At 46.5% G+C, this 26,040-nt stretch overlaps 1 protein-coding gene across 1 annotated transcript in view; it reads right to left on the bottom strand.

The window, feature by feature from the left end:
* Window positions 1-534: 534 nt before the first annotated feature.
* The window catches only part of CYBC1 (cytochrome b-245 chaperone 1), a 121,932-nt gene continuing 96,426 nt past the window's right edge, over window positions 535-26,040 (bottom strand). The window contains exons 4-7 of the mRNA XM_086930652.1: window positions 14,077-14,150; window positions 10,669-10,765; window positions 8,705-8,849; window positions 535-4,534 (exon numbers count right to left, since the gene is read on the bottom strand). Of these exons, the coding sequence (XP_086786778.1) occupies window positions 4,405-4,534; window positions 8,705-8,849; window positions 10,669-10,765; window positions 14,077-14,150 (446 nt within the window). The 3' untranslated portion in view covers window positions 535-4,404. The remainder of the gene's footprint in view (window positions 4,535-8,704; window positions 8,850-10,668; window positions 10,766-14,076; window positions 14,151-26,040) is intronic.

The following is a 26,040-nucleotide window of genomic DNA, read 5'->3' as shown; positions in this document are numbered from 1 at the left end:
AATTGAAGTGTTAAGTTTAAACCTAGCTTTATCGGAGATGGACTGAGCTAATGTGCACATCCTATTCCACTACACATCTTCCAGATGTGCCCCCAACTCAGTGTCGCAGGCCACCGGCATGGTATGGGACGTACACACAATAGGCGGTCATGGCTTTGTAGAAATGGGAGACCAAATGGCGGTCCCCGGAAAGTGAGCAACGTGGTCAGAGATTCCAGTAATGATTAAGTGGGGGTCCACAGAAAAAAATGGTTAAGAACCACAGATTTACATAGAGTTTGTATGCTTATATCAAGAGACATAGCATTCTATGGAAATATCTAAGATCGGCTTGCCACTCAACAGGTTTTTTCCCTTGGTACTTTGTTGATATCTTGGCTTTACCCACACCCACTTTTATAATCTACCCTAATAACCTACAAAGAAGAGAAAACACTGAATTATTGTTATCAATGACCATCCAGCACAGTCCTGGCATTCATTCATTCAGCATCTGCGAAAAGCTCACCCTACCGGAAAAACGAAACTAATTAGTTTGTCCATAATTTTTATTTCAAGTATAAAAGCTAATATACAAAGTACAAAAAAAACTGTATAAATTATGCCACTGCACATAAACAGCCAGTGTTTTTGGAAGCAGTCGTACCATTTTTGGAGGTGGTCTATTTAGACATAGCAGACTCTTGGCACTGCATCAAACGCAGAATAACAAGGCTGACTGACAGCTACATTCACACAATCTGCAACTTTCCCCCACAACTACTCGTGGAACACACAAGGTGCATAGCTTTACACTGGTTTACTTAATACAAACATTACCTTTGTAATACATTCCTCTGTGAAAACCAGATTTGGGTGCTAATCTGAATCTAAGAAGGGCATGTTGACAGTGTGCAACATATAAGGCAAGAACAATTTTACCCGAGTAGCTTTTAAATCAACAACAACTTGCAGGCGCTCTATATAAGATTGCACTTGTCTCTAGAAGTTTCTAAGTGAATGGGTTACAAAGGCATTGGGAAGAGACTGTGGACATTTAAGGTCTAAACAAATTTCGATTTAACTTTTCAATGTCAGTCAGTTCTCCAGAAAAAGTGTGTTAAGATTTTATGGTACTTATGGATAGGTTATGGGAGGAGGACATTGAGAAATAAAGGACACTTTGTAGAATTGTGAACTTTCCAAAGTTTTCATGAATGCTGTACTGGGAACTAAACTGATCAAACATAAATAAATAACCGTTTGTGCTCATCAGTAAAATACCAGAAATCCATTAAAACGTACAAATAAGGTACCCAAAGTGTACAACAATAGCACCTAAACTATCTGGATGCCAGTCTCCTTAAATTTCTCAATGGATCCTAGTACAACACTCGGTATTGGCCCCTGCTATAGAAATATTTACTTGCTAAACCCTTCATCCACAGAATCCAAAAGAAAGGACACCTTTTGACACAATGCAACACATCTACAGTATTCCCACCCCAATGGAGAGTCACTCCCAGGTCGTACGCATGATCCTTTGCAGATAATGCACGGATTAGAATAGTCTTCCTGAACACTGCTGCTGAAAAAGATATGAATTCGTCCCTCCATTTATACGAAACAGAAGGAAATTTATTTGGACAAGCGACTATGATCCCATGAAAGTTTTGAGCATTATGTGAGAAGCAACAGTGATACAAATTAAACAACGCACAAGTCTTTGACAAGCACCAGAATAAAAACAGATTTGGGCTAATGCTACAGTAATAAGCATATCAAAGTTAAATTCAAAATGGGGCACTAAAAATCTGGGAGAAAGAAAAGCAAACCCATGTACCATATTACATTATTCATTTCTTCTAAAAGTACACATCAGATTGAAAAACGCGTCTTTTACATGGAAAATCAGTGCGTTCACCCAACCTTCCTCCTCCTCATCATCTTCATCACGCTTGCTTCCTCTTTGGTGTCCATCTTTGTTGCTTTGTGGCTGCCATGAACCACAAACACTGAAACTATGGAAGATAATGTATTTACATTACATGCTGAAAAAGGACGGCCATGGCATGTGACCATTTGTGCCACAAACTTTAAATACTGGGAGTCATAGGTACATATTTAAAAGGTAGCAAGCTAAACTAGAAGTCATGCAATCTTATGTGTTCTTTAGTAAAAAGGATTGTTCAAAGGAGTTCACAAGTAGCATGAAGCCACTTGACAGTACAATGTACAGCACACCGGACATAAGCAACCAGTTTTAGGGCACTTAAATCTAGTGCAGAAACAGTCACTAGAAAAACAAAACTGGGGGGAAACTTTGGGTAGACGAAGACCTAGGAAACTACTGAACCGTTTAGAAGTCAGCCTGGGCAACGTATGGTATCTGAATACCTGGTAAGGTACTACAAAGGTCTGCCCAGCAGAAGCCCTCATTCCTACAAGCTGGAAGACAACTTGGCCTAGGTTTAATTAGCTTAAAGGGTTCCATCAAGTGTATTTTTGTTAAACATTTTTTCAAAGTACTTTAGCCCTTATTTATATGGGAGACCAGCGCACAGACCATTCTATGGAACACAGTATCTTGTACTGGAAATCTTTTCAAGTACCATATTTTACCAGCAACAGAATTTAAAGTTATTTTAAGGGAAAAGCTATCGTGGACTTAAATCCACTTTTCAAGATACAAAAAAACAGACGCCAGCAGGGTGCGGCTAACATTGCAAAATTTAGAAAATACATTGATAAAAAAGAAATGGTGCAGAATTAATCCATAACAGAACTGAGCAGACCCTGCCATAATTTGATTGGACTTAGGATGCAGATGGTCTGCACCAAGAGTATTGTGTTTTTTATTATATTTTATCAACTACAGTGTTGATATGTTGGACCCTGCACTACTTCCTAATGCAATAACAATTATTCTCACCGTGAGAGGTTCGAAGGTAGAAAACTAAACACTGCAGACCTAGCAAGAGACCTTTAATCCGTGTGGATTCATCCTCAGAACAAGAAGTGACTTTTGCATACATTCACTCTGTACATAAAAAGCAAACAGTGGTATACTTGCATTCTCCTTGTATGCTCTCTTGCCAGGAGCAACCTCATGGCCTTAATTCACACCTAATAGAATAACAGGAGGGAAAACGAGTGCCCTATCAATGCATACACTGTTAAGAGATAGACGTGCAAGCATAACTGCAGTGGGAGCTAAAGCAGCCGTGGGAATTATTGAATACTAGCCAACCATGCTTGCGCATCGTATGAGCAAGGCTTTTCATCTCCAGGAGGGTTTTTGCAGAGGAAATGGGATTAGAGTTTTATCTCATAATTACACTGTAGCCACCCTCCAAAAGGGTAGTTATTAAAAGTTACTTAGGAAATAGTCCTGCACTTTAGGGGCTGGCAGAGAATACAGGAGCACTAAATCTCTACTGCGAAAAATCATGTATTTGCCTGTGAGAAAAATGGGTGCTGAACCCACAGCGTTTCTTTCTGGCCTGGATAAGGTGAAAATCCCTCAAGTTTTTCACTGAATCCTGTATGGCAAGTCTTAGGTTTTTGTAAAAAAAAAGAAAAAAAGCCTTGCCGACTCAACATAGGTATGATAGGAACATTGGCCCGTACAGTACACCGACTGGATATAGTCACATCCCCGACACAGTTTTCTCAAAATCTGTCCCTGGACTACTTCCAATGCCATGTGTGTCCCTCAGCCATGCATAAGTTTGCTATCAGCGAATACCGAAATGCCTGATCTACACAAACATCCTTTCACCAGTGTTGGGGGGATGAAGCTTCAATGGCAAACCCAGACATTTTAGGAACAAATGCACAAAGGATTACAAAATCGTGGAGTTCTCCCAAGCCTGGACCTAGAAAGAAAGGTATTATTACAAGACATGCGGTTAGGCTCACAAGTCAGAATAACTCATTTCATACATGGTGTGACCAAATAACATGTTTTGAAGCCTGTGACAGGGCACCCTGCAAAACAGAGACGGAGAATACGGTGCCGCCTTGACAAACATGGATGGAGCTAGGGGAACGGACTGCAGTTTGATTCCAATACCTCGTCAGTACCAAACAGATCTCACTGCTTCAGAAAGGCTCTCTTCACCAGCAGGAGAGTCCAGAACAGGTCAGTATACATAATAAAAAGCATGCTGCAAGGAAGCCGTAAGCCATCACGAGGCCGGAGTGCACAGAAGACAGAAGATCTTTTGTCCGGGCGGGCTGCTGAAAGGTTTAGAGGACATGGCTTCCTCTGTAGTTCACGCTGCCCTGGGTGCAAAGGAGCTCTTCTGATTGTAAATACACAGCAGAAGCTTACACAAGCTGCAAAAACGAAGATGATCCGGAGTCTGCCTTTTCCTGGGAAATGGAATGTAAAGGAAGTCACATCAGGGAAGCAAGCTGCCTCTACTCCTCCGAGGGCCTCTGTTCAGAGTCGTCACTGTCCTCACTGTCCTGGGAGGGCTCCGGATCACACTTGCTCAAAAGGTCCAACTCCAGGAAGCTACAGATGAGCTTGGCAATCGGTTCCACGTCACTAAAATGCAGATGAGATAATAGAATGGACAGAAAATCAGACTCCGACAAGATTTAATGACATCACCAATACTTGATTTACGTCTTACTGCCCCAGTACTGCAAGCCTTAAAGACACTTCCACCCAGACGTTCCCCAGTGTTATCAAGCCAGAGAGGAGGCACTATGGAGTTTGGGTTTGGAAATAAATCGCCTCTAATAAAGTTATCCGACATTTGTTTCCCTTACGCATCATTACAAACATTTCCAGATACTTGTAGGTGATGTGCCTGTAGTACCATATACCTCCAGTCTCTTGTTTTTGAAAGGTTTTCCACTATTAATCTTTAAAAATAACTTTTTTGACTTTTTTTAAATTAAAATCGCAAACATTTCAAGTTTGTCTGAATTAGCTGCTGACAATACGGAGACCAACAATTCCACGACCCAGTACACGTATATCTTATATGAGTTTATTTACTGATTTCCTCAAACCGAAATACTGTAAAGAGCACGTGATCAGGCTAGCTCTTTGTTAACTGTTAAAGTCAAAAAGCCTCCAAACCCAACCACGAGCCAGGACATCAATGCTTTATGTTGTCATTAAAATTGGATTGGTTACCACTTTAATTAATGAATGGGTAACTGAGTTCAAAATTCTGCCTTTTGAACAAACTGGTTTCAGGCAAAAGCATGGAACGTTAGACAACTTGACTGCACTTCAGGTCATTACGGAAAAATATGTGAAAGTTCGTGGTGGGCATGTATATGGTGCATTTATTGACTTCTCCACGGCATTTGATAAAGTGGACAGAACATTGCTGTGGAGAAAGCTATTTGATTTAGGGATGCCACCTTTTCTTATTAAATTAATCTGTGCCCTTTATTCAGACACCTGGTGCAGAGTGCTGCTGGGTGGTGAAAGAGGCTTATCTAGAATAATACCCACATCCAACGGGTTAAAGCAGGGTTGCCTTTTGGCTCCCCTGCTTTTCTCACTTTATACAGTTGATTTACCTCTAGCGCTCTCAGCATGCTCCGGTATTGCCCCGACGTTGGGGGGCGTTCCGATTGTATGCCTCATGTATGCAGATGATATTTTGATCCTCGATCTTACTCCGAAGGGCCTGAATAATCGCCTGCAAGCTCTTTATGAATACGCTGGAAACCATTATCTGTTGATAAATACTGCAAAAAGCAAAGTGATGTGCATGGCTGAAAGGAAGAAACCTAAATTTCCTAACTTTCCATGGGTAGTAGGGGGTCAAAAATTGGAAACCGTGAGTTCTTATACCTTCCTGGGTAAAATTGTCATGAGTAATTTAAGCGAGAAAGCTCATATGGCCAATAATTCCCGGAAGGCTATCTCGCAGGGAAAGAGTTTGGTATCCTTGTATAAAGCCACAGGTAGAAGGCATTTTTCTATTTTACTGGATGTATTCAGAGCAAAAGTACCTGCCTCCCTACTATACGGAATAGAGTTAATTGACCAAAAAAATTGGAGCTTTTTAAATTCCTCGGAAGGAAAGATTTTACGTAGTTTATTATCCGTTAGTACAGCAAATTCAACTGCCACCTTAAGACAGGAACTCGGCTTACGCAGTAGCTGGGTCCAAGGTTTGGCTGGTATCATACGCTGGGTTGTAAGTCTTGCAAAGAGTGAGCCCAATACCTTACGACATCTCATAAAAAATGAATTGCTGGGAAACTTTAATAACTATTCTTCGATTGTAAAAAATTTCAGATATGCTGTGGGTCAATTGCAATTAGATAAAGATGCTCTATTTTCTTTATCTTCCTATCAGTTAAAAACCCTTTTGAAGTCCTCCACGTGGGAACTTGGGTTTAGACTGGATAGAGATTTCCGGTTGCTGAAAAAAGGCTGTACTCCTGTTATTGAGTCCTGTCTATTGAGGAAAGCTCAGCCGTACACTCAATGGAACATTCCTCACGGCGTTAGACGCCTAGTGTTTTTAGTAAGACAGGATTTGCTTCCATTGAAATCTCTTTATTCCAGATGGTATGGCCATTCAGCGGTCTGTGATTTTTGTCAGATGTATGACCAAGATTTGGTTCATGTCATTTTCGTTTGTCCAGCTCTGATGACTTTTAGGCGAAGATGGTTAAGACCAATTTGCCTACAACTCAACATTTTGTCAGCCTCTGCTTTTCGGGCAGCCATGATTAACCCGCCAAATGAAATGTTCTGTTTTAAACTGTACAAATTCTTCAAATGTTTTTTGGATCTGTATTAAGATGGTAATTTTTAAACTGTTGTGTATTTGATACTATTGCATGTTCGACATTTTATGTTTAATGCTTTTTTGTATGCATATTTTATGTCTTTTATGTGGACCTCGTAAAGAGTTCTGTTATCATAATAAACTTGAAACTTGAAAGGTTTTCCACTATTAATCTTTAAAAATAACTTTTTTGACTTTGTTTTTAATTAAAATCGCAAACATTTCAAGTTTGTCTGAATTAGCTGCTGACAATACGGAGACCAACAATTCCACGACCCAGTACACGTATATCTTATATGAGTTTATTTACTGATTTCCTCAAACCGAAATACTGTAAAGAGCACGTGATCAGGCTAGCTCTTTGTTAACTGTTAAAGTCAAAAAGCCTCCAAACCCAACCACGAGCCAGGACATCAATGCTTTATGTTGTCATTAAAATTGGATTGGTTACCAGTTTGGGTGCCCTGCCTTCTGATTTGATCTCGGGATAGGAAACAAGCAAGGGCGATTCTGCCTGGCACAGGGTACCTTTTTGTGTCGTAAAAGTCATTTATTTCCACGATTTACAACATGACACTTTTTAGACTTTTCAGAAAGTGAGCAGAGTTCTGAGCAGTAGACATGGAATGGACTTCACAGACCCTTAACTGAAGCCCTAGCAGGATTTCTTAACTCACGGGTGGGCAGGAACTAATACCAGTCTTTTTGGCAGGGACTATTGGTTGATGTTGCAAAGTGGTTATGTCAATACCATATAACAATGTACCCAGGAGTTCTGGGTGGGTTAGGATAACTTTGGTGCACCAGACATCAACCTGCACAGGAGTGGAGAGATGTGGACTGACATGAAGGAGGTGGTGTTAGAGTAAGTCCTGGAAAGAGCGCAGGAAGACTGCTGATCTAGGGTGCACAGGCATGGTGTGCAACTAAACTACAGGGTAGCAGAGACAAAAACCTGAATCCTGAAGCTGAGCATACATCTGCAGATCCTGGGTTTGTATTCAAGAGTGTGGGGTGGCGGGCTGTAATGCTAACAAAGGTCGTCTAAGGAAGGGAGAGAATCCGTGGCCTTGAACTGATAAAACAAAAACTCATTGTCCCGAAAGAGAGGAATTGTGATCGAACATGGGAATCCAAATGCCACAGAACGTGGAATGCCCCTCTCCTGCTCTATGCACAGTATTACTTCTGTACAGGATCGTCATTATCACAACCCCCAAGCCTCCAACCCACCATGCAAGCAAACTGCCAATCACACTGGTATTGATTACACAGCAAGGACATTTCCAACAAGCACTGAACATGGCAACAAATACAGAACATAGGAGCATGGTTCTGTTACATTAAATAAATATGTGAGAAGTTACGAAAACAACATACCTTTTTGCTTTTAGGTCAAGTTTTATAGTAATTTTAATGTGCAGGCAGTTGCCTGGAGGGGGAGACGTGTGAAAGTAACTGAGTCAATAGGTCTGGTGGTGTGGGTCATTATTGAGGGCAGTCAAGATATCCTTTGTTTACTTTTTTATAGTGGCTGTGCCAAAAAGCAGCATCACTGCCCATACTGCTGGAAGGGTACAATTCCATCAAACAAGTAACATTTTCATATAGCACAAGCTGTGCACTGCAAAACCTTCAGAATAGTGGATAGGTTGATCATTCTCATTCTCCATGCCAGTGTGAGTGCTGCACCCAGTGCGTGTGTGATCCCCATGACTCCCCCAACAAACTAATAAAAATATATATTAGTCACACCCTTTCCACCCACATTTACTGTTCTTCAAAAGCAATTCTCTCCAGTATGGTTGATAGGATAACAGGAAAACCTCTACCTTGGGCGGGAATGGGGTCAGGGTGTTAAGAGGAAGAGAGAGGGAGAAGGGACTTAATGAAATGCATGATCCAAACTGCAGAATACTTTATACGTTTACAAAAGAGGCATTTGGTACCTTCGGCCACCAAGCACTGCGCTCTGGGTCAGGGGATGCGAGAAGCCGGTTACAAACCGCAGCACGATCAGGTATCCCTTTCCAAAGTAGCGCACCTTCTCCTCCTCCACATTCACAGCGCGTATCTCACTGAGACGGACCACAGCTGCCAAGGGACATATAGCACAACAGAATGAGAATCACCTCCGGTCGAGGTCCGGAAGCAAGTAGTTCAAACAGTTAAAGAGTACCCCACAGTAATCCAACAGATAGCTCGGTCTGAGGAGCACAAGCCAAGGTAGACACGAGACATCACTGCATTTTTACCAAAGACATACCCATTACAATCCGATACATACCTAACAAAGCACCTGTCGAAAATAATAAGCTTTAAAGCTTTTTCAGACAAAAAATACACTGTTTTAGTCTAACTAGGCATCCCTATTCAGGGTGACAAGATGTAAGGCGTGTTTACATTTTAAAAAGTTGATAAGCAAGATATCCTTCAGACCCTTTGGAACGTCCAGTTGGCAAAAAACCATGGAATGCGGCCTGAGTGATATACCAGTGTATGAGATTAATTATGTATTTCATCCATCATTTTAAAAACTTTTCTAAGCGCAGCACCCTATTAATGAACACACTTTTTCCCCAAGACAGCCAGCTCGATACCTCAAACAGCAATTTTGGCATAATGAGAAAATGCCCCATTTATTGCAGTAAAGCATACACTTGGTATGGGTAGCCCCATGGTCTGTTACACATGACCAGGAGGTAGCTTGTCGAGTGGAGCTTTGCAAAACGCACGTATGTCCTCAGGAAATGTGGAACTCTGACGGGAGTTGTCTGCCACTTCACCCTTCCAAAGACAAAATGATAGAAGTTTGCCTTTCCTACTTCAATGAGCATCTTCAAAACGGGGCTATAGATACCTCATGGTTACCCTCCAGTTACCTGCCAAATTTGGAATAAGGTCCACGGGGCAAGGTGAAGTTCCTTATCATCTTAGGATAGAGCCCAATGTGAAGCACCTATGTCATCCAAACAGGAGTGCAATAATCCCTCACAATACAGTGCAGCCTACCAAAAAGAGATACAGTGCTTCTGTTGTGCCTAGTGCTTTGCTAGTCCTGGTACTCAGGATATATCTCCTCCTCTCCCCAGAACAGCTGAGGTACCATGATTAATTGCCAACTATTCTTTATTATGAGAAGTTCTATCTGGATGTGTGCACTGCAGTCATACAAAGGTAAAAAGGATCCTTCTATGGAGGTTAAGGTCCACATTAACTTACCGAGGTAAAGGTCAAGGGTTACAATTGCAGTCACATGCAGAATGACAGTTACACTCCTACATTGGCACCAACACATGAGGTATAGGGTACTGGGAACCTAGTATTAGAGACCGGGCTGTGATTTGCGCTCTAGAAATCCCAATTACAATTACTTGATCCCCTCGTTGAGTGTCCTGCTGTGATCTCTCTGCAACCATTATCGGAGCCTGCAGCAATGCCACAGGCATACACACTACCTAGTGAAAAGGAAAAGTGCAGCAGGACTGGGTTTGCAGACCTCCACCCTCTCTCCACAATATCAGGGAAGCTATAACAGGAAAGCCAGACTATCACAGGAATTTGGTTATTTTTATTTTCTACCTAGGACAGCGCCAACCCAGAATAAGAAGTAGAGCACTGTACCTGCACCAGATGCACCCACAGAGTTGGTGAACCCATTGGTGACCTTTATGCGTGACCTAATTAGCCGCCTCCCCCCATTTTCTCGGCCCCATGTCACCCCCTTTCATAGGTTGATATCCCGACTGATATGAGAATTATAACAAAAATAGTGCTCCTTAAAACCTAAATGAGTACATTTTGTTTTTCATTAGTAAAACCAACAATGTTACGAGCAAGTGCAGTAAAGCAAGTTAAATAATCATGGCAGGAAGAATGTCCTGAAGTGCATTTACTTGAGCGCACAACCTACCTGTCTCCTGCCCGCCACGCCACATGGTAAGGAGCTTTTTATAGAAGTTAAATTTCTTTAATGTGACTTGCCCACTCTTCTTGTCGAATATAACCTCCTGTAACAGAAAACCAAAGAATTATGATGCTTGCGTACAAAATCACATACTTGTTCAATCTATGTGCTTTTCATCTGGAAAGCAAACAAAGTCGTGAGGCTTTGTTGAGGCAGCTCTCTCATCGCATGTGATTACTGTGTGTGTGGGGGGCTTCGGTTTTCCACAGAACCCGTGCCTCAAACCTGTAATTACACTCAAATCCTCCACCATTATTGGATTATGTTCTTAACAATAGCTTGTTTCGTACTCTCTGTATACTACGAGGAGGCATCTTTAAGAGTAGTTAAGATTTTCTTGACTAGAGATAGCATGAATGTAGACAAAGGTGAACCTTACTAAGACAAATCAAACGTGTCTCCACTTGATATACTTTCCTCATAGTGTCTGAAAGTTGGAGGAAGCTGTGACGCCCAAGGTCCTTGCCGGTTTCTCTATCACCATTGAGTCAATCATATTAAGTCCTTAAGCAAGGTCTGGATAAAGAGGTATTTGTGCATATTGCAACTCTTGATCAGAAAATACAGACGGATATATAAATGTTATTCATAGTCTAGCACCGGTCAGTTGTGTCAGGTGGGTATTACAAACTGGTTATCAACTAGTTTCAATAAAAAATAAAAAAAAATAAAAAACAGCACCTTTCTAAAATGTTATTTCCAAGTCTTTGGTCCTCAACTGTTTTGTTTTGATTATGGTCCATGGCAAAGGTGGCTGGCCTGGAAAAAAGACTCCCTGCACTTAAGAGCAGGAATAAGCATGACTAAGCAGGTGCAAGAGAGTGGAACCTCCTAAATGAGAGTCATGTTCATTTGACTGGCCTAGGGCTGTGTCTACGCTCTGATCCTCCTCAACCTCACTTCAACTGGTTCGAATCTATTTGCATTATTAGACAACAATCTTCTACTGGTTCATCCCCTTTATGAACAGCAGGACTCACCTCATAAAATTCATATTCCACTTCAACACCTCCTGTTGACAGACAAAGCTCTGCACTGGTGTCAATGTTCTTCAGTGTGTGCATGTTGACACTCGTATAACATCATCAGAAGCTACAATCTGGACTGACCTATGGCTATCCAGGTTATTATATTCTGATCCGCATTAATGAAAGTGCTATAACAATCAGTGGTGGACAGCTCACTGTATCCGTGTATGCTGCATAATAGATTCCTTACACTACTTAATCCTCTTACACTCACATAAGACATTTGTGCTATGGGTCTTGTCCATCGCCCAGTACTGACCCAGCTCATAAACCAGGAATCACCAATTAAACAGTGATGGAATAGCTGAAGAAGATTTGACAACAATACTGGAGGAGGGTTACCTCACTTTGTTGAATCCTATTACTATCCACAAGACTGAATGTTGCGTTGCCACGGTCTCACTCGAGTGTAGTAGGATTGTTCACCCAGGTAAATTTGTGAAAATCACTGTGCCCTTGAGGCATATATTTTAGGGTCCTCGCCCCAGGTACCACCTATGGCTTGATTAATCATCTGAACCATGTCACATTCACCTAGTGTAGGGGGACGGACTCAACACGTTTGTAAATGGAGGTAATTTTTTTTCTTCTCACAATCCCTAAAACCACATATCCAAGGAACTCCACTTAGAAACGTAATGAACCCCAAACTCGGTGAGCAGGACCAGGGTCCGATGATGAAATAAGCCATAGGTGGTACCTGTGGGTGAGGACCCTGAAATATATCTCACAAGGGCACAGTGGTTTTCATAAACTTACCAGGGTGAACAGTCCTACACCAGAGTGAGCCAGTGGCAACACAACATTCTGTCTTGTGGACTTATGAAAAGGGAGGCCGAGGGTAAAACCTAACCAATACCTCCCACTCCTCCTAATTCGTGTCCGAAGATTTGACACATACTGCTAGCCCATCAGAGGACTCTAATCGTGTACGCCAATGCAGGTCTTAACTAGCTACATACATCACATGTTTAGCAAATACAATAAAAGAAATGAAATGGCAAGAATCAAACAAACACACAACATCAGTAAACTGCAGTGCCCCATAATCCCATCTGGTTGTGATATGGGTACCATTACAGGACGTACACACTCGCCACAGAAACACACACAGCAACGTGACGTACGTGTCCCAATCTACTGATCAAATGTTTAAGCATGAAAAAGAGAGGTCACTCGAAACCTCCATCGATAATCGATACGATATATTGAGCCATTAAACATACTTCAAATCAGTCCCCAAGTCTCCTACAACAAAACCCGCTAGTTTAGTAGTTTTTTTTTGCATTCAGGTGTTCAACTCTAATCTCACTCTACATACCCTCCACCACTCGCTTCCAGCATTAATCCAGATTGCTCCCAGCAAATAGCATTGGAAAAGTAAAATTAGTGTTCAAGACCTTAAGCAGGGCTGCACATAACACTTTCTATCTCTTAAAAAAAACTCCAAAAAATGTTGTGTAGCCAACCACAAGCCACTAACCACCAGACTGCCGCATATCCAGATTCAAAACCTGTGGCTTGTTAGCTTCCCAGCACAAACGTTACTGCTCTGAAAACTCACCTCCCTCTAACCAAAAATCACAGTTGCGACTAACCAACCAGTTATGCATAAGCAAAAGCTACAACATTAGCGTTTACAACTATAATTTTCTATTAAAGCAGCACTTACTTTATTAAGTCACCGCCTTCTGAATGTATGGCCATCATCCACTGCTAACTAACTGCAACCCTTTAAATGCCCCAACGATGTGGATACTGGCCCAATATACCTGCTTTGTTATTTTGCACCAAAACTATAATATCTTTATCGGCAATAAACATACACTCCAAAAGTATTACAAGCACCAACCAATGGCAGTGCAAGCACGGGTCCCCTTTCCTGCAGCATCCAGGAGGCTAAGAGCCAACCCGGATACCAGGTAAAAATGACGACATTTGTTCCACACTGCTCTTGGTGTTAACGTGTCAGAACAGCTTTATGTGAGATCCTATCCTCTAGTCAGGAAACCCATGTTCTCGAATGACTTACCAACAAAACCAGAACCATGAATTTCTTTTGGTTTGTGAAGGATGGAGGAGTGGACCAGATGTGACTTGCACAGGTGTATGGAGGTGAAGCAAGGTGGGCTCAGCAGGTTTACCAGAAAAAACAAAAGAAGCAATAGAAGCAAAGCTAATTATAATATTTTTAAATAATGGTTTCTTGGTAAAATGGTTGAAGATTTATATTTATTCAGTTATAAAATATATATCCTAAGAGACGAATATATCCATAGAGAGCTACAGACAACTGAATGTGATTGTGCTCCAGTGACACACCTACCTCCCATTCCTCCAGGTTCTGGATGGCAACGAAGAGACACCCCGATACATAGAAGAGCTTCCAGGCCCAGCTGTCTGTAAAATGAAGATGAAATGGGCAGATAAAGACAGCAACTGGCGGGCAGCTGATTCTCAGCCGATTGGATCTGAAACGGCTCAGACACGGGGGTTTTTAGAACAGGTACAAGTTAAGTGTTAATGTATAGGACATATGTCTACGGACACTAAGGAGGGTAAGCTGCAACATTGCTCAATGGAATAGGATGCATGCATTTCCGCTCTAGAGAAGACAGAGCACAAAGATAATTGAACGATAAAAACTAGGCAGCTTAACATTGCAGAATGTGCTATCCTATCCTGTGTCCTCATTCATGCGTCCGGCAGCGGAGGATGGGGTGTGTGATGTCAGTGGTGTTTGGTTCCACCAAAGGAAGAGGAACATACCACTCCACCAGGCAGAGGGGACATGGAGGCTGAGTAAGAAACCGTACATCCAGTACCTAGTGGGGCTTCTACATGTAAACTAGTACCTATACATGTATACACATACATCCAAAGTTGATTCCACGCTTAAATGCCACTGTGAGAATTCACGGCACCACAGCGGAGATGAGTTTCAAAAGGTATTTTATAAGACACCAGAGTGAAAACAAGCATTTACAATGCAATGGTCTCGGCATTATTAAAGGTAGAGCTATTGGCATTGCTCATTACATTTTTTAAATTTTTTTTAAAAATCATAAATAAACGGCACTGTCATTTACATTGCCAATAGCATAATTGTTAAATAAATGGCATTGTCATTTACAATGCCAATAGCTTAATCGCTCGCAAATGCATGACCTATTGCATTTACACCCACACACACAAAGCCACCAACACACACATTCTGAGCCACCCACACACACACACAGACACATACACACACACAGCCCCCCCACACACACAGCCCCCCCACACACACAGAGCCCCCCCCACACACAGAGCTCCCCCACACACACAGAGCCCCCCCACACACACAGAGCCCCCCCCCACACACACAGAGCCACACACACACAGAGCCCCCAAACACACACACAGAGCCCACACACACACACACAGAGCCCCCCACACACAGAGCCCCACCACACAGAGCCCCACCACACAGAGCCCCACCACACAGAGCCCCCCCACACAGAGCCCCCCCCACACACAGAGCCCCCCCACACACAGAGCCACACACACACACACACACAGAGCCACACACCCACACACACACACAGAGCCACACACACACACAGAGCCACACACACACACACAGCCACACACACACACACACACAGCCACACCCACACACACACACCCAGAGCCACACACACATACCCAGAGCCACACACACACACCCAGAGCCACACACACACACCCAGAGCCACACACACACACCCAGAGCCACACACAAACACCCAGAGCCACACACGCACACACACACACACCTAGAGCCACACACACACCCAGAGCCAGCCACACACACACCCAGAGCCAGCCACACACACACCCAGAGCCAGCCACACACACACCCAGAGCCAGCCACACACACACCCAGAGCCAGCCACACACACACCCAGAGCCAGCCACACACACACACCCACCCAGTGCCAGCCAGGGGGCAGGGGAGCAAGCACAGCCAGGGGGCAGGGGAGCAAGCACAGCCAGGGGCAGGGGAGCAAGCACAGCCAGGGGGCAGGGGAGCAAGCACAGCCAGGGGGCAGGGGAGCAAGCACAGCCAGGGGGCAGGGGAGCAAGCACAGCCAGTGGGCAGGGGAGCAAGCACAGCCAGGGGGCAGGGGAGCAAGCACAGCCAGGGGGCAGGGGAGCAAGCACAGCCAGGGGGCAGGGGAGCAAGCGCAGCCAGGGGGCAGGGGAGCAAGCACAGCCAGGGGGCAGGGGAGCAAGCACAGCCAGGGGGCAGGGGAGCAAGCACAGCCAGGGGGCAGGGGAGCAAGCACAGCCAGGGGGCAGGGGAGCAAGCACAGCCAGGGGGCAGGGAAGCAAGCACAGCCAGGGTGCAGGGAAGCAAGCACAGCCAATGGGCAGGGAAGCAAGCACAGCCAATGGGCAGGGAAGCAAGCACAGCCAATGGGCAGGGAAGCAAGCACAGCCAATGGGCAGGGAAGCAAGCACAGCCAGGGGGCAGGGAAGCAAGCACAGCCAGGGGGCAGGGAAGCAAGCACAGCCAGGGGGCAGGGAAGCAAGCACAGCCAGGGGTTGTCCATGGGGTCTGGGGTGAACCCGCAGGCTTCAGAGGTGGCTGATTTTCAGATGCAAACGTACAGACGGCCGCCTCTGCTGCTCGCTTCACGAACTGATGATACTGACCGACTGCGGCCCTCTGCCCCGGCATCTCTTTAGCGCCTTGTTGCCAGGCAGATCGTGCACATGACACTATCTGAGCCTGCCTGCTGTCTCAATTGGCTGATGTGAGTTTTCAACTTTCGTTCAACAGAAGGCCTTGGCAACCGTTTTATGAGCCAATTCATTCTCCGCGCGCCAACAGGTCCCGGGCAAAATCAGCCTCGTACGAGGGACGGAGCTTGGGCAATAAGATTGGGGGGCTTCTGATTTACTGACAGTCACTCTGGCATAGCATTTCAAAATACATTTATTCTAGAACAAGCAGGGCACATATGCCGAAAGCAGTGCAATGATTGCATGCAAGGCATGTCAATCGCTGCTTGTTGCCACCATGTCTCCTTTGGGATGTGTGTGTGTTTTGGGTGGGTGGATGGGTGGGTGATGGAGCAGTCAAGGGGCAGGGGGGACCTCTAGTTTCGTTACACCTCTCATTTCAATGTTGGGCTCTTGACTGTGAAACCGAGATAAGCTATCAAACGCAAACACAGAAGCAGCCTTCTTGGTTTTCTGCTTCATGCAGCCAGAAACTACCTCGTTCACGTGAATAAACAACGAATCGTGTCATATCCTGCAAATTCAGTGTCTGGTGTCTTATCTGTAAATAAGAACTGTTGGGACTTATGAGCAAACATAAACTCAGTCACGCTGAAGATAGTACACGCTCACGACACACTGAAAAGTGGCAGATGAAAGTACATTCTGCGCTCGTTCGTTACTGCTGACTATGAGCAGCCTGGGATTTCTTCTTGGGTTTACAATTATCTCTCAAGACCAACAGACATATGTTAGAGCCTCTGGTATCAATCCTGCACAATTCAGCTGTCAGCCGACTAGAGCATCACCACCACTGGATGTGTGGAGTAGGGTCACATGCGCATACACACGCAGACGTTCCTTGCACAAATATTACACGCACATACACACATTACCATTGCACTCCCGAAAACGGCAGAAATGGCTGCCGCAAAGCTCCGAATTTGCGGAATCGGGGCGTGTTTTTAGGTTGAGTGACGGATGACGTAACAGATAGAAAAAACACGCCCCCGAATCCGAAAAAGACGGGGCTTAAAGGGAGTGACGCCCCTCTTCTCCAATGGCTAGCCAGCATTTACGAGGCGAGCCAATGGAGAAGAGGGGCGGGTTCAAGCCCCCTACACCAAGAAACATAAAATCTTCGGAGCTCTGCCCACTGCTTAGGCAGTGCGACGGAGTCCTCGACCTAAACATGGTTAAAAAGGCGGTCTAGAGGGCGTGGCCAAGAGCGTCAAGATGGCGGTCGCACCTTAGGAGTGTTATTGACCCCTCTGTCATCCTCTCTGCAATCGCTTGTCTTCGAGACCCCAGCGACCTGTTAATCGTCTGCCTGCTCACCTAGGAGTCCGGGGGGTTCGTCTGAAGTACTGCCTCGTGAACCTGAGCAAGACGAGCGGCCTCGAACCTCTGGGCCTGCCTCGTGGCCTTTTCAAGATGGTAGCTGTTGCTGAACTCGCCAGAGCCCCGCCCGGCCTTAGGCCCTGAACGCTCTGCCTAAGAAGTGCTGATGCTGGCGATCTTCCGGTGCTGCCCGGCGGACCTAGTGAGCCTGCCTTCAAGCTGCTGGCTGCCCGCTCGCTCCGGTGCTCTGGGGGAGCCCTGCTCCGGTGAGGTCTCCCTGTACTTTGAGGGTCACGAGGCCTGTTCGACTGCCAATCGGGCTCAGGAGAGCGGTTGTTCGCGTCTCCCGCCGAGTGCCCTGCGTTGCTGCTTTGTTAGGGGCTGCGGTTGCCCTGCGGCAGAACTGGCTCCACCACGAGGATTCTACGGAGGCCTTGCTCCACCGCGGTTTGGCGACAGAGTTCTCGGCACCTCTCGGCCTCTCCGGACCCTGGACAGGCGCCGAGTCCCGCGTGAGACGACTATCCCCAAAACAACGACCCTGGGGCCATGTGACGTCTGCACTGAGGTGAGGGGGTGTCTGCCTGTAGTGACTGCCCGCGGGGGTGCCTGCCTTAAGGGGAGTGAGTTGGCCATCGATCGGGCGGCAGGTCCCCCCCATTGAAGTGACCCTGTGACCCTCTCCTGGGGGTGTCCTGTGCTCCAACTGGCCTTGAACTACGAGGCGTAGTAACGTGGTCTGACCGGGGCTGTGGACCCCCCCCCACCCACTCGGTGCTGCAGTGCTAAGGGGACATCTCAACTGTCATCGCAGGCAGTGGCGCTTCCGTTGTGGTGCCGCCCCCCCCCACTGGGGTGGATCTGCGTTCGGCACTTGCTGACCCCCCTCCATGATCCTCTGCCTCGTCTGAGGCTCTGCATGAGAACAGAGTCTTGGGGCCTGAGAGGACTGTTGTGGGGCTAGGGAGAGGCGGTGTTCACAGTCGCCATCCAGCTCATTGGGGTGCTGGCCTGAGGGGCTGCGAATCAGCCAGCGATCGGGCATTGGTGGGAGACCTCTTCACTGGTGTGGCCTCCCCCTCCCTCTCCTGCTGCAAGCTGGTCCTGGGGCCTTGGCTCAAGACGGTCTTCCGCGCCCTGCCTGACCGTAAGCTGCGGTGCCGGAGTGCGGCGGCCAGCCTTTTGCGGTGGGGGGCCCCCCTCTCCTCCCCTAGTGTTCTGGTGGGGTGTGAGGGGTGCTACAACTGCCGGTTCGGCCAGTGGGTGCCCTACCTGTGGGGGTGTCCCTCCCTGATAACCTTGTGTTGGGTAGTGGCGATTGGCTGCGGCCTCAACCGGTCGGTCTCGGCCTCATCATCGAGTGGCGGTGTCTTCTAGGTCCCGGCCTCACCCCAGTCCATACCGAGACTCAGACTTCATCTCTCACCTTGCCGCTGGGGGGCTGATTGCGGTCCCTCCGCTCCAGCGGGCCGGGAGTCCTGTCCCGACACTACCTTGGCCCCCTGTGGATCCGGGCACCTGAAGCTCTTCCCGCTGATCCACGTGGGTCCCCTGCTGAAGGTATCAACTGTGGTCGTGGAGCGGTGTGGACTGAACATGCCTGGCTCCCTTCCCTCCTGCTTGGCCACCATCCCTTCTCCCCGGCCTGCCTGACCACCCGGAGCCCATGCTGCATTCTCTCGCTGCTCAACATAGCCATGGGCAGGGACAGGGTGCCCAAGACTCCCGCCACCCAAACCAAGATCGATCGGTTCACCACCACGGACTTCGGGGCAACTGGTGGTCCCACGGACAAAGAAACTCCTGACACGGCGGACCTCTCTACCATTCTCCAGGCTATCCATACATCGCAATCCTCGGTCGATGGTAAGATTGTGAAGTCAGAGTGGACATGACCCGGATACGGCAGAACCTCGTAATGCAACTGCCCGGATTAAAGAAACGGAGTACCGCATATCTACAGTGGAGGCCGATGTCCATCAGCTCAAGATCCAGGTGACTCAACTACAGTGTCACACGCAGGAGCTGCATCAGTGGCAGAGGATGCTGAAAACTGATCCCGTCGCAACAACCTTCGCCTGATTGGATTTTCGGAGGGTGTGGAGCAGGGTCTGGCGGCGGACTTCGTAGAGCGCTGGTTGAGCTCCTGGATGCCCGAGGGCTCGCTCTCCCCCTGGTTCACGGTCGAGAGGGCACATCGTTCGCTTGCTCCCGCCCGCAGCCGTGCACCCTTCCTAGACCGATCATCCAGCGGATCCTTAACTTCAAGGATCAGGATGCTATTTTGACTGAATCCTGAAAAAAGCTACCTCTTAAATATGAAAACCTGACGATTATGGTCTTTGCTCACTACACCCGAGAGGTCCAAACCCAGCGCCGTTTCTCCGGAGAGGTCAAGCAAAAACTACGCTTGCTTAACATTCAGTATAGGCTCCTCTCCCAGGCTGGTTTGTGAGTGGTTTTTCAAGACAAATCTCTCTTCTTTGACACGCCTGAGGAGGCATGGACATGGGCAACAGTTATAGAAACCCGCCTTGACACCGCCTCGCCCCCCTCCTCCTCCAGGACTGCCCAATCCGGCCTCCTCTCGACATGGGCTGCCAGCCTGGGTCTCGGGGATGCCTGGAGACTTTGGTACCAGACAGCGGGACAATACACCCATACCTCGGCCTCTCACCACACACATGTGCAGATTACGTTTTCCTGCTGGCGCAGGATTACAGAGCGGTTCAAACGATTTCTATCCTCCCCAGAGGCTTGTCTGACCATTCCCTTGTGATGCTGCACATAGGCTCCCTTCCCCCGTCCTCGCGCCCAATCTGGCGACTCAACCCCTGGTTTCTCCAGGACGAGGAGTTCAAAGACCAAGTAGGTGCCGAGCTTCGCCTCTACTTCACCACTAATCAAGGTTCAGTGTTCTCTCATACCCTTTGGGATGCCGGGAAGGCCTCCATTCGGGGCTTCGCCAGAGGCCAACTCAAACTCAGCCGTGCAGCGCGGGACTCCCAGCTCACACTTTTGGGGGCACAGGCCGCCCAGCTTGAGATACTACCCCCTGAAGACAAAACTGTTGCCCAAGACAGGAGGCTTGCGTTCCTAAGGGATGAAATCAGACAGACCTCCCTGGAGACTGCCAAATTGTTTTGGGGATCTTCTGCGGCCCGAGTGTATAGAAGGGGAGATAAAAATGGGAAGCTCCTCCATCGCCTCGCCGCTTACCCTATGGCTAACCGTATCATACCAGAGGTAGCTGACACGCGTGGCGAGATCCACCGCGTCCCGACAGCGGTGGCCCAATGCTTTGCCACTTACAATGCCACCCTCTATTCGGCACGGGTGCCTAGTCTTTCGCCCTTTGAACTCCACCGGCGGGAACGGTTCCCCCTTCCGCCCCTTAGTGAATCTGTGGCGGAGGCACTGGACCTCCCGATCACCCCTGAGGAGGTGTCAGATGCCATATCACGCAAGGCGGCCGGTAAGACGGCTGGGATCACCCAAGAATTTTATGCGTCATACAGACACCCTAGTCTCACCTCTAGTGGCGATGTACCGTGAAGCGTTGGATTACGGCTCTTTCCACCCAGAGGCGGATCTAGCTACCATTGTAATGATCCCTAAGTCTCAGCCCCCCTCGAGCGGCTGTTTGGACTACCGTCCCTTCTCGATTATTAATACTGAGCTTAAGATCTTCGCCTCTGTCCAGGCCAACTGCATAAGACTGCACCTGGCAAGTCTAGTTCATCCAGATCAATGAAGCTTCATGCCTCTCCGAGGGACTAGACACTGTTCTAGACGCCTTCATCTTGCTCTTGTGAACCAGCACTTGCTGTCCCCTATTGGTCTCTCCTTCTTGTAGATTTTGAGAAGGCTTTTGATTTGGGTGACTGGGGTAATTTGGAGGCAATGTTAGAGCAGATGGGCTTTGGAATCCCTTTCCGCAACCTGGTGAGGATGCTGTATTGTCGGCCCCGGGCGCAGGTCCTTGTCAACGGGGCTCTATCTCGTCCTTTCCCTATCAGAAGAGGTATGCGGCAGGGGTGCCCCCTCTCGCCGATCCTGTTTGCTTTGGCAAAGGAGCCCCTTGCCTGCCTTATTCGATTTGACAACTCTCTCACTGGAGGAAGGTGGCCCGGCTTTAAAGAGGATAAGATTGCGCTTTATGCAGACAATGTGCGGCTGTTTCTGGCGGACACGGCCCAATCAGGGCCCAGATGCCAGCGATCCCTGGACCTCTTTGAGCACAACTCCGGCCTTCGGTTAAACCCGGGCAAGTCCGTTTTGGTCTCCCTTCACTTGCCACGTGACTGCTTTGATTGGCAGTCGACGATCCCCCTTCGACGGCAGTCCAAGTACTTGGGAATCTGGGTGGCCCTTCTCCCCAACTTTGCATGGTCACTCAACATCACCCCAATGGTCAAGCGGGTCCTCGCTGACCTCCTCAAATGGCGTACGCTACCCCTAAACCCTCTAGGCAGGATAGCCCTTTTTAAAATGATGATTTTACCTCTCTTTCTATACATGCTTAAAATTAAACATCTTTCTTTTGCTAAGTCCTGGTTCCGTGAGATGGACGGTTTGGCTACTAAGCTTTTATGGGGGTGGGGCGGCGGCCCAGGCTGGCCCTGGCCCTTTGCAGAATCCCGCCCTTTGATGGTGGTCTTGGGATGACGAGCCTATAGCTCTATTATTTAGCGACTCGGCTCCTTATGGTACACGATTTGTTTAACGGCGGCTGGTCCGACCCAGCGTACCGTCTGGAACTGCACACCCTAGGCTTTTCCACTAGCCAGGGGATGCTATACGGGGATGTTGTTCCCCAAGCTTTCCCAGAGTTCAAACGCGGAGTGCTCCTAGCCTGGCGGGCCTCCCTGCGTCATACCCGCTGGTCAGGCAAGCTGACCCAGTATACCCCCCTTGTGGTGCGGCACCAGGCTCCGGGAGGTTGCTTCCCTTTCGGGATTCCGGCCCTGATACCTCATCGCGATTTCCCTGCTGGGAGATGTATGGAGCGGTACCCATCTACGCTCCTTTCAGGATTTGCAGGTCTGACACTCTTTCCACTCCTCTCAATTTTTCCGATACTTGCAGCTACGCCATGCCCTCCGCTCCTATATTTCCGACGGCACTACTTTGCTAGAGTATGGTCCACCTGAGGCTCAGATCATGACCAGCGATCTGGGAAGGGATCTCCCGTATTTACCATTCACTTACCAACAACACCCCCAACTCCCTCTCTCAACCTCAAGTGGGAGGGTTGGCTCGGGTCTCTGGAAGACGCTGACTGGAGCGATGCCCTGATGGCTCCTAAAATAATTGCAGTCTCAGCAAGGCTTCGGCTAGTCCAAATATACTTCCTACATGCTGCCTATCTTATACCACTGCGTCTTCACCATGCTGGGCTTCGACTTAATGCCCTCTGACCCCTCTTCCCCACCCCTAGGCAGACTTTTATCATATAGTATGGCTTTGCCCTGTGATACAGGGGTATTGGAAGTCCGTAACTGGGGAGCTCGCAGAGGTTTTGGGCTGGGAGGTTCCTCTTGACCCTACACATGTTCTCCTGGGCATCACCGAGGCGCTGGATGGCAACAGGGCTAAGAAACTCTTCCTTAATACAGCACTAGCAGTAGCCAAGAGGGACATTGCAGCTCACTGGCTGAACACTACTGCACCTACATTGGCACGTTGGCGCAGAGGGGTGGACTGGTGTGCCCTGCAGGAATGGCCTCTTTATGTGGCCAGGGGTTGTCCTATGAAATTTCACTGAATGTGGGGCAAGTGGGTCGGAGTGATAGAAGACTAATTTGGACTGATACGATATCTAGATTGGAAGTGGGTTTGCTGATATTGGCTCTATATAGGTCTATCTTTTTATGCCAATGTGATAGGTTTGTGTCTTGGTCTTACCATTTAAGATGTATTCCTGAATGGTGCTGTTCTTTGTTGCAACCAAAAATCAATAAAAATTGGTTATCAAAAAAAGACTGTCTCCGCGTTTTGGTCTCCCAGCCTACTACTGGACCATAGAGTCTCACAATCTAGAACGTCTCTTAAAGTGCACAAGTGCTAGATCCTACTTCTCTTTTTACTGCTGTTGGCAGCTAGACTGTGTATCCCCAAGTGAGTGATGGCAAAAAGCATTACCATTAGTGAATAACTATACAAGAATGTTGTAATTCACACAAATAAACCAGTTCAAGGTATTATAGAATACTTTCCAATTTTTTGTGATTCATTTTTTACATTTTACTATTTTTTCTTTTTTTTGATTATTTTTGCTTTTCACACATCACTGTAAAGTACAAATAATTAATTTCCACATGACAGACAGTGCTGGAACGAACATCAAGATAAGCATGCGATATTCATTTAAAAACCAGTATAACCAGAATTGTTGCACACAAAGCAATCACTAAGAAGGTGCCTTGTGGTTAAAGAAAGGGGTTGAGGTCAACAACTCAGTAAAATAATGTATATGTCAAGTACCCTACATAAGCATCTAAAGATAATAATAATAATATGTGTACATCATGAGTAAAGTACAAGCTGATGCAACAACCATGTTGCCATCATGTGATGACTTACAGGGCTTATGATCCATTTCCGGAAAAGCACATTTTAATTTCAACCCATGATGTAAATATGCCTGCTATCTGGAGACATAGGAGTATAAGGTGCAATATGATGTTTAGATAAAGTGGCTTGTGCAAAAAGATATAGTGGATCCACGATCTGTTGAAAATAGATTGCTATTAAAATTTCATCCCATTATGCCAACCAAATAGCTAAAGACAAAAAAATTCCTTAAAAGCCAGTACGATAAATATATGTAACAAGCATTTGCAATGCAATAGGTCTCGCATTTGCGAGAGTTTAAGCTTTTGGCATTGTAAATGTCAATGCCTTTTATTTATCTGTTTTGAAAACCAACAAATAAATAAAAGGCATTGTCATTTACATTGCCAATAGCTTAAACTCTCGCAAATGCAAAACCTATTGCATTGCAAATGCTTGTTAATATGTATTTTATTTTCCTGGATGTCCGCCCCTCTTGCTGCCTCACTCCAAGCACACTGAAAGGGAGCGTGTGGTGGAGGGAAAGCTGCGCCCACTTTAAGGAATTTGCTTAGGGCATTTTCGGTGGCGTGACACACAAGGGTTTTCACACATTTTTTGTAAGTATTATTTTAATTAAATGCCATTACTCTATTGCTTCCTGCATTTTTTTTGTTACTTTTCCAATATAAAACGAGGTTGAGCTATTGACATTGCAAATAACAATGCCTTTTATTTATTTTTAACATAAATAAAAGGCATTGTCATTTACAATGCCAATCGCTAAAACTCACTTTAAATGCGAGACCTATTGCATTGCAAATGCTTGTTTATTAATTATTGGGGAGGGAGGCATGTAGACCCCTCATCGAGCCTTTACAGGTCCCGTGGACCCCATTCTCTGGAGCCGTATTATTGTTAAAGGGGAGGGGGATGCGCGAGCCCATCTCCAGCCTTTAGGGCCACAGACGCCCCACATACACCTAGTCACACTGAGCAAAGAGTATTTGAAAGGAGAAATTAAAAGGTAAGCATCAACACCCTCTTGATTGTCATGCTCATTGCTGATACTCTAATCATCTTGTCCCACAAAATGTTACCATTAAACACCAGTCATCCACACGCTTACACGCTAATGCTGTACTCTATAAAAAGCCAAACTTGTCCATGCTTGTTAAAATAGCCAAAGTTAGGTAGCTTGGGTACAATGTGACAAAGGAACTTTAAACCTGCCTATACAGGTTTAAAGTTTTATACTTCAAAGGATAAAAAGAGAACCACAGACAAAAAACAATACAGCCCTTTGCCTGAACTACAAAAATGAAGTGATACAACACACAGTATTATTTATGGCTCATGTTTTGTTCGCCACTTTATCACGCAGAAACCAGGTTGACTCAGTATGTTTTTTTCTCTACTTCATTTAAAAACGTGCACCCCCGGGACATGCTGACAGATGGAGTCTGCAGGTAGGGACATTTCCTAGCCATCATAATAAGCTGATATCAGAGTAAGATAAAGCAGACTGCAGCTTCATTTCAACCCTCTGTGAGCGTTAAAGATCAGCGGTGTTTATCTTTTCTCGAACGCTCCCACACAGCCTGACAGTGTGTGACAGAATGCACAACAGCCGCTAACACAGCGA

Source organism: Lissotriton vulgaris, chromosome 7 (assembly GCF_964263255.1).
Source record: "Lissotriton vulgaris chromosome 7, aLisVul1.2, whole genome shotgun sequence".
Classification (NCBI taxonomy): Eukaryota; Metazoa; Chordata; class Amphibia; order Caudata; family Salamandridae; genus Lissotriton; species Lissotriton vulgaris.
Note: the sequence above shows the minus strand (reverse complement) of the source record. Positions and strands in the feature narration are given on the sequence as shown.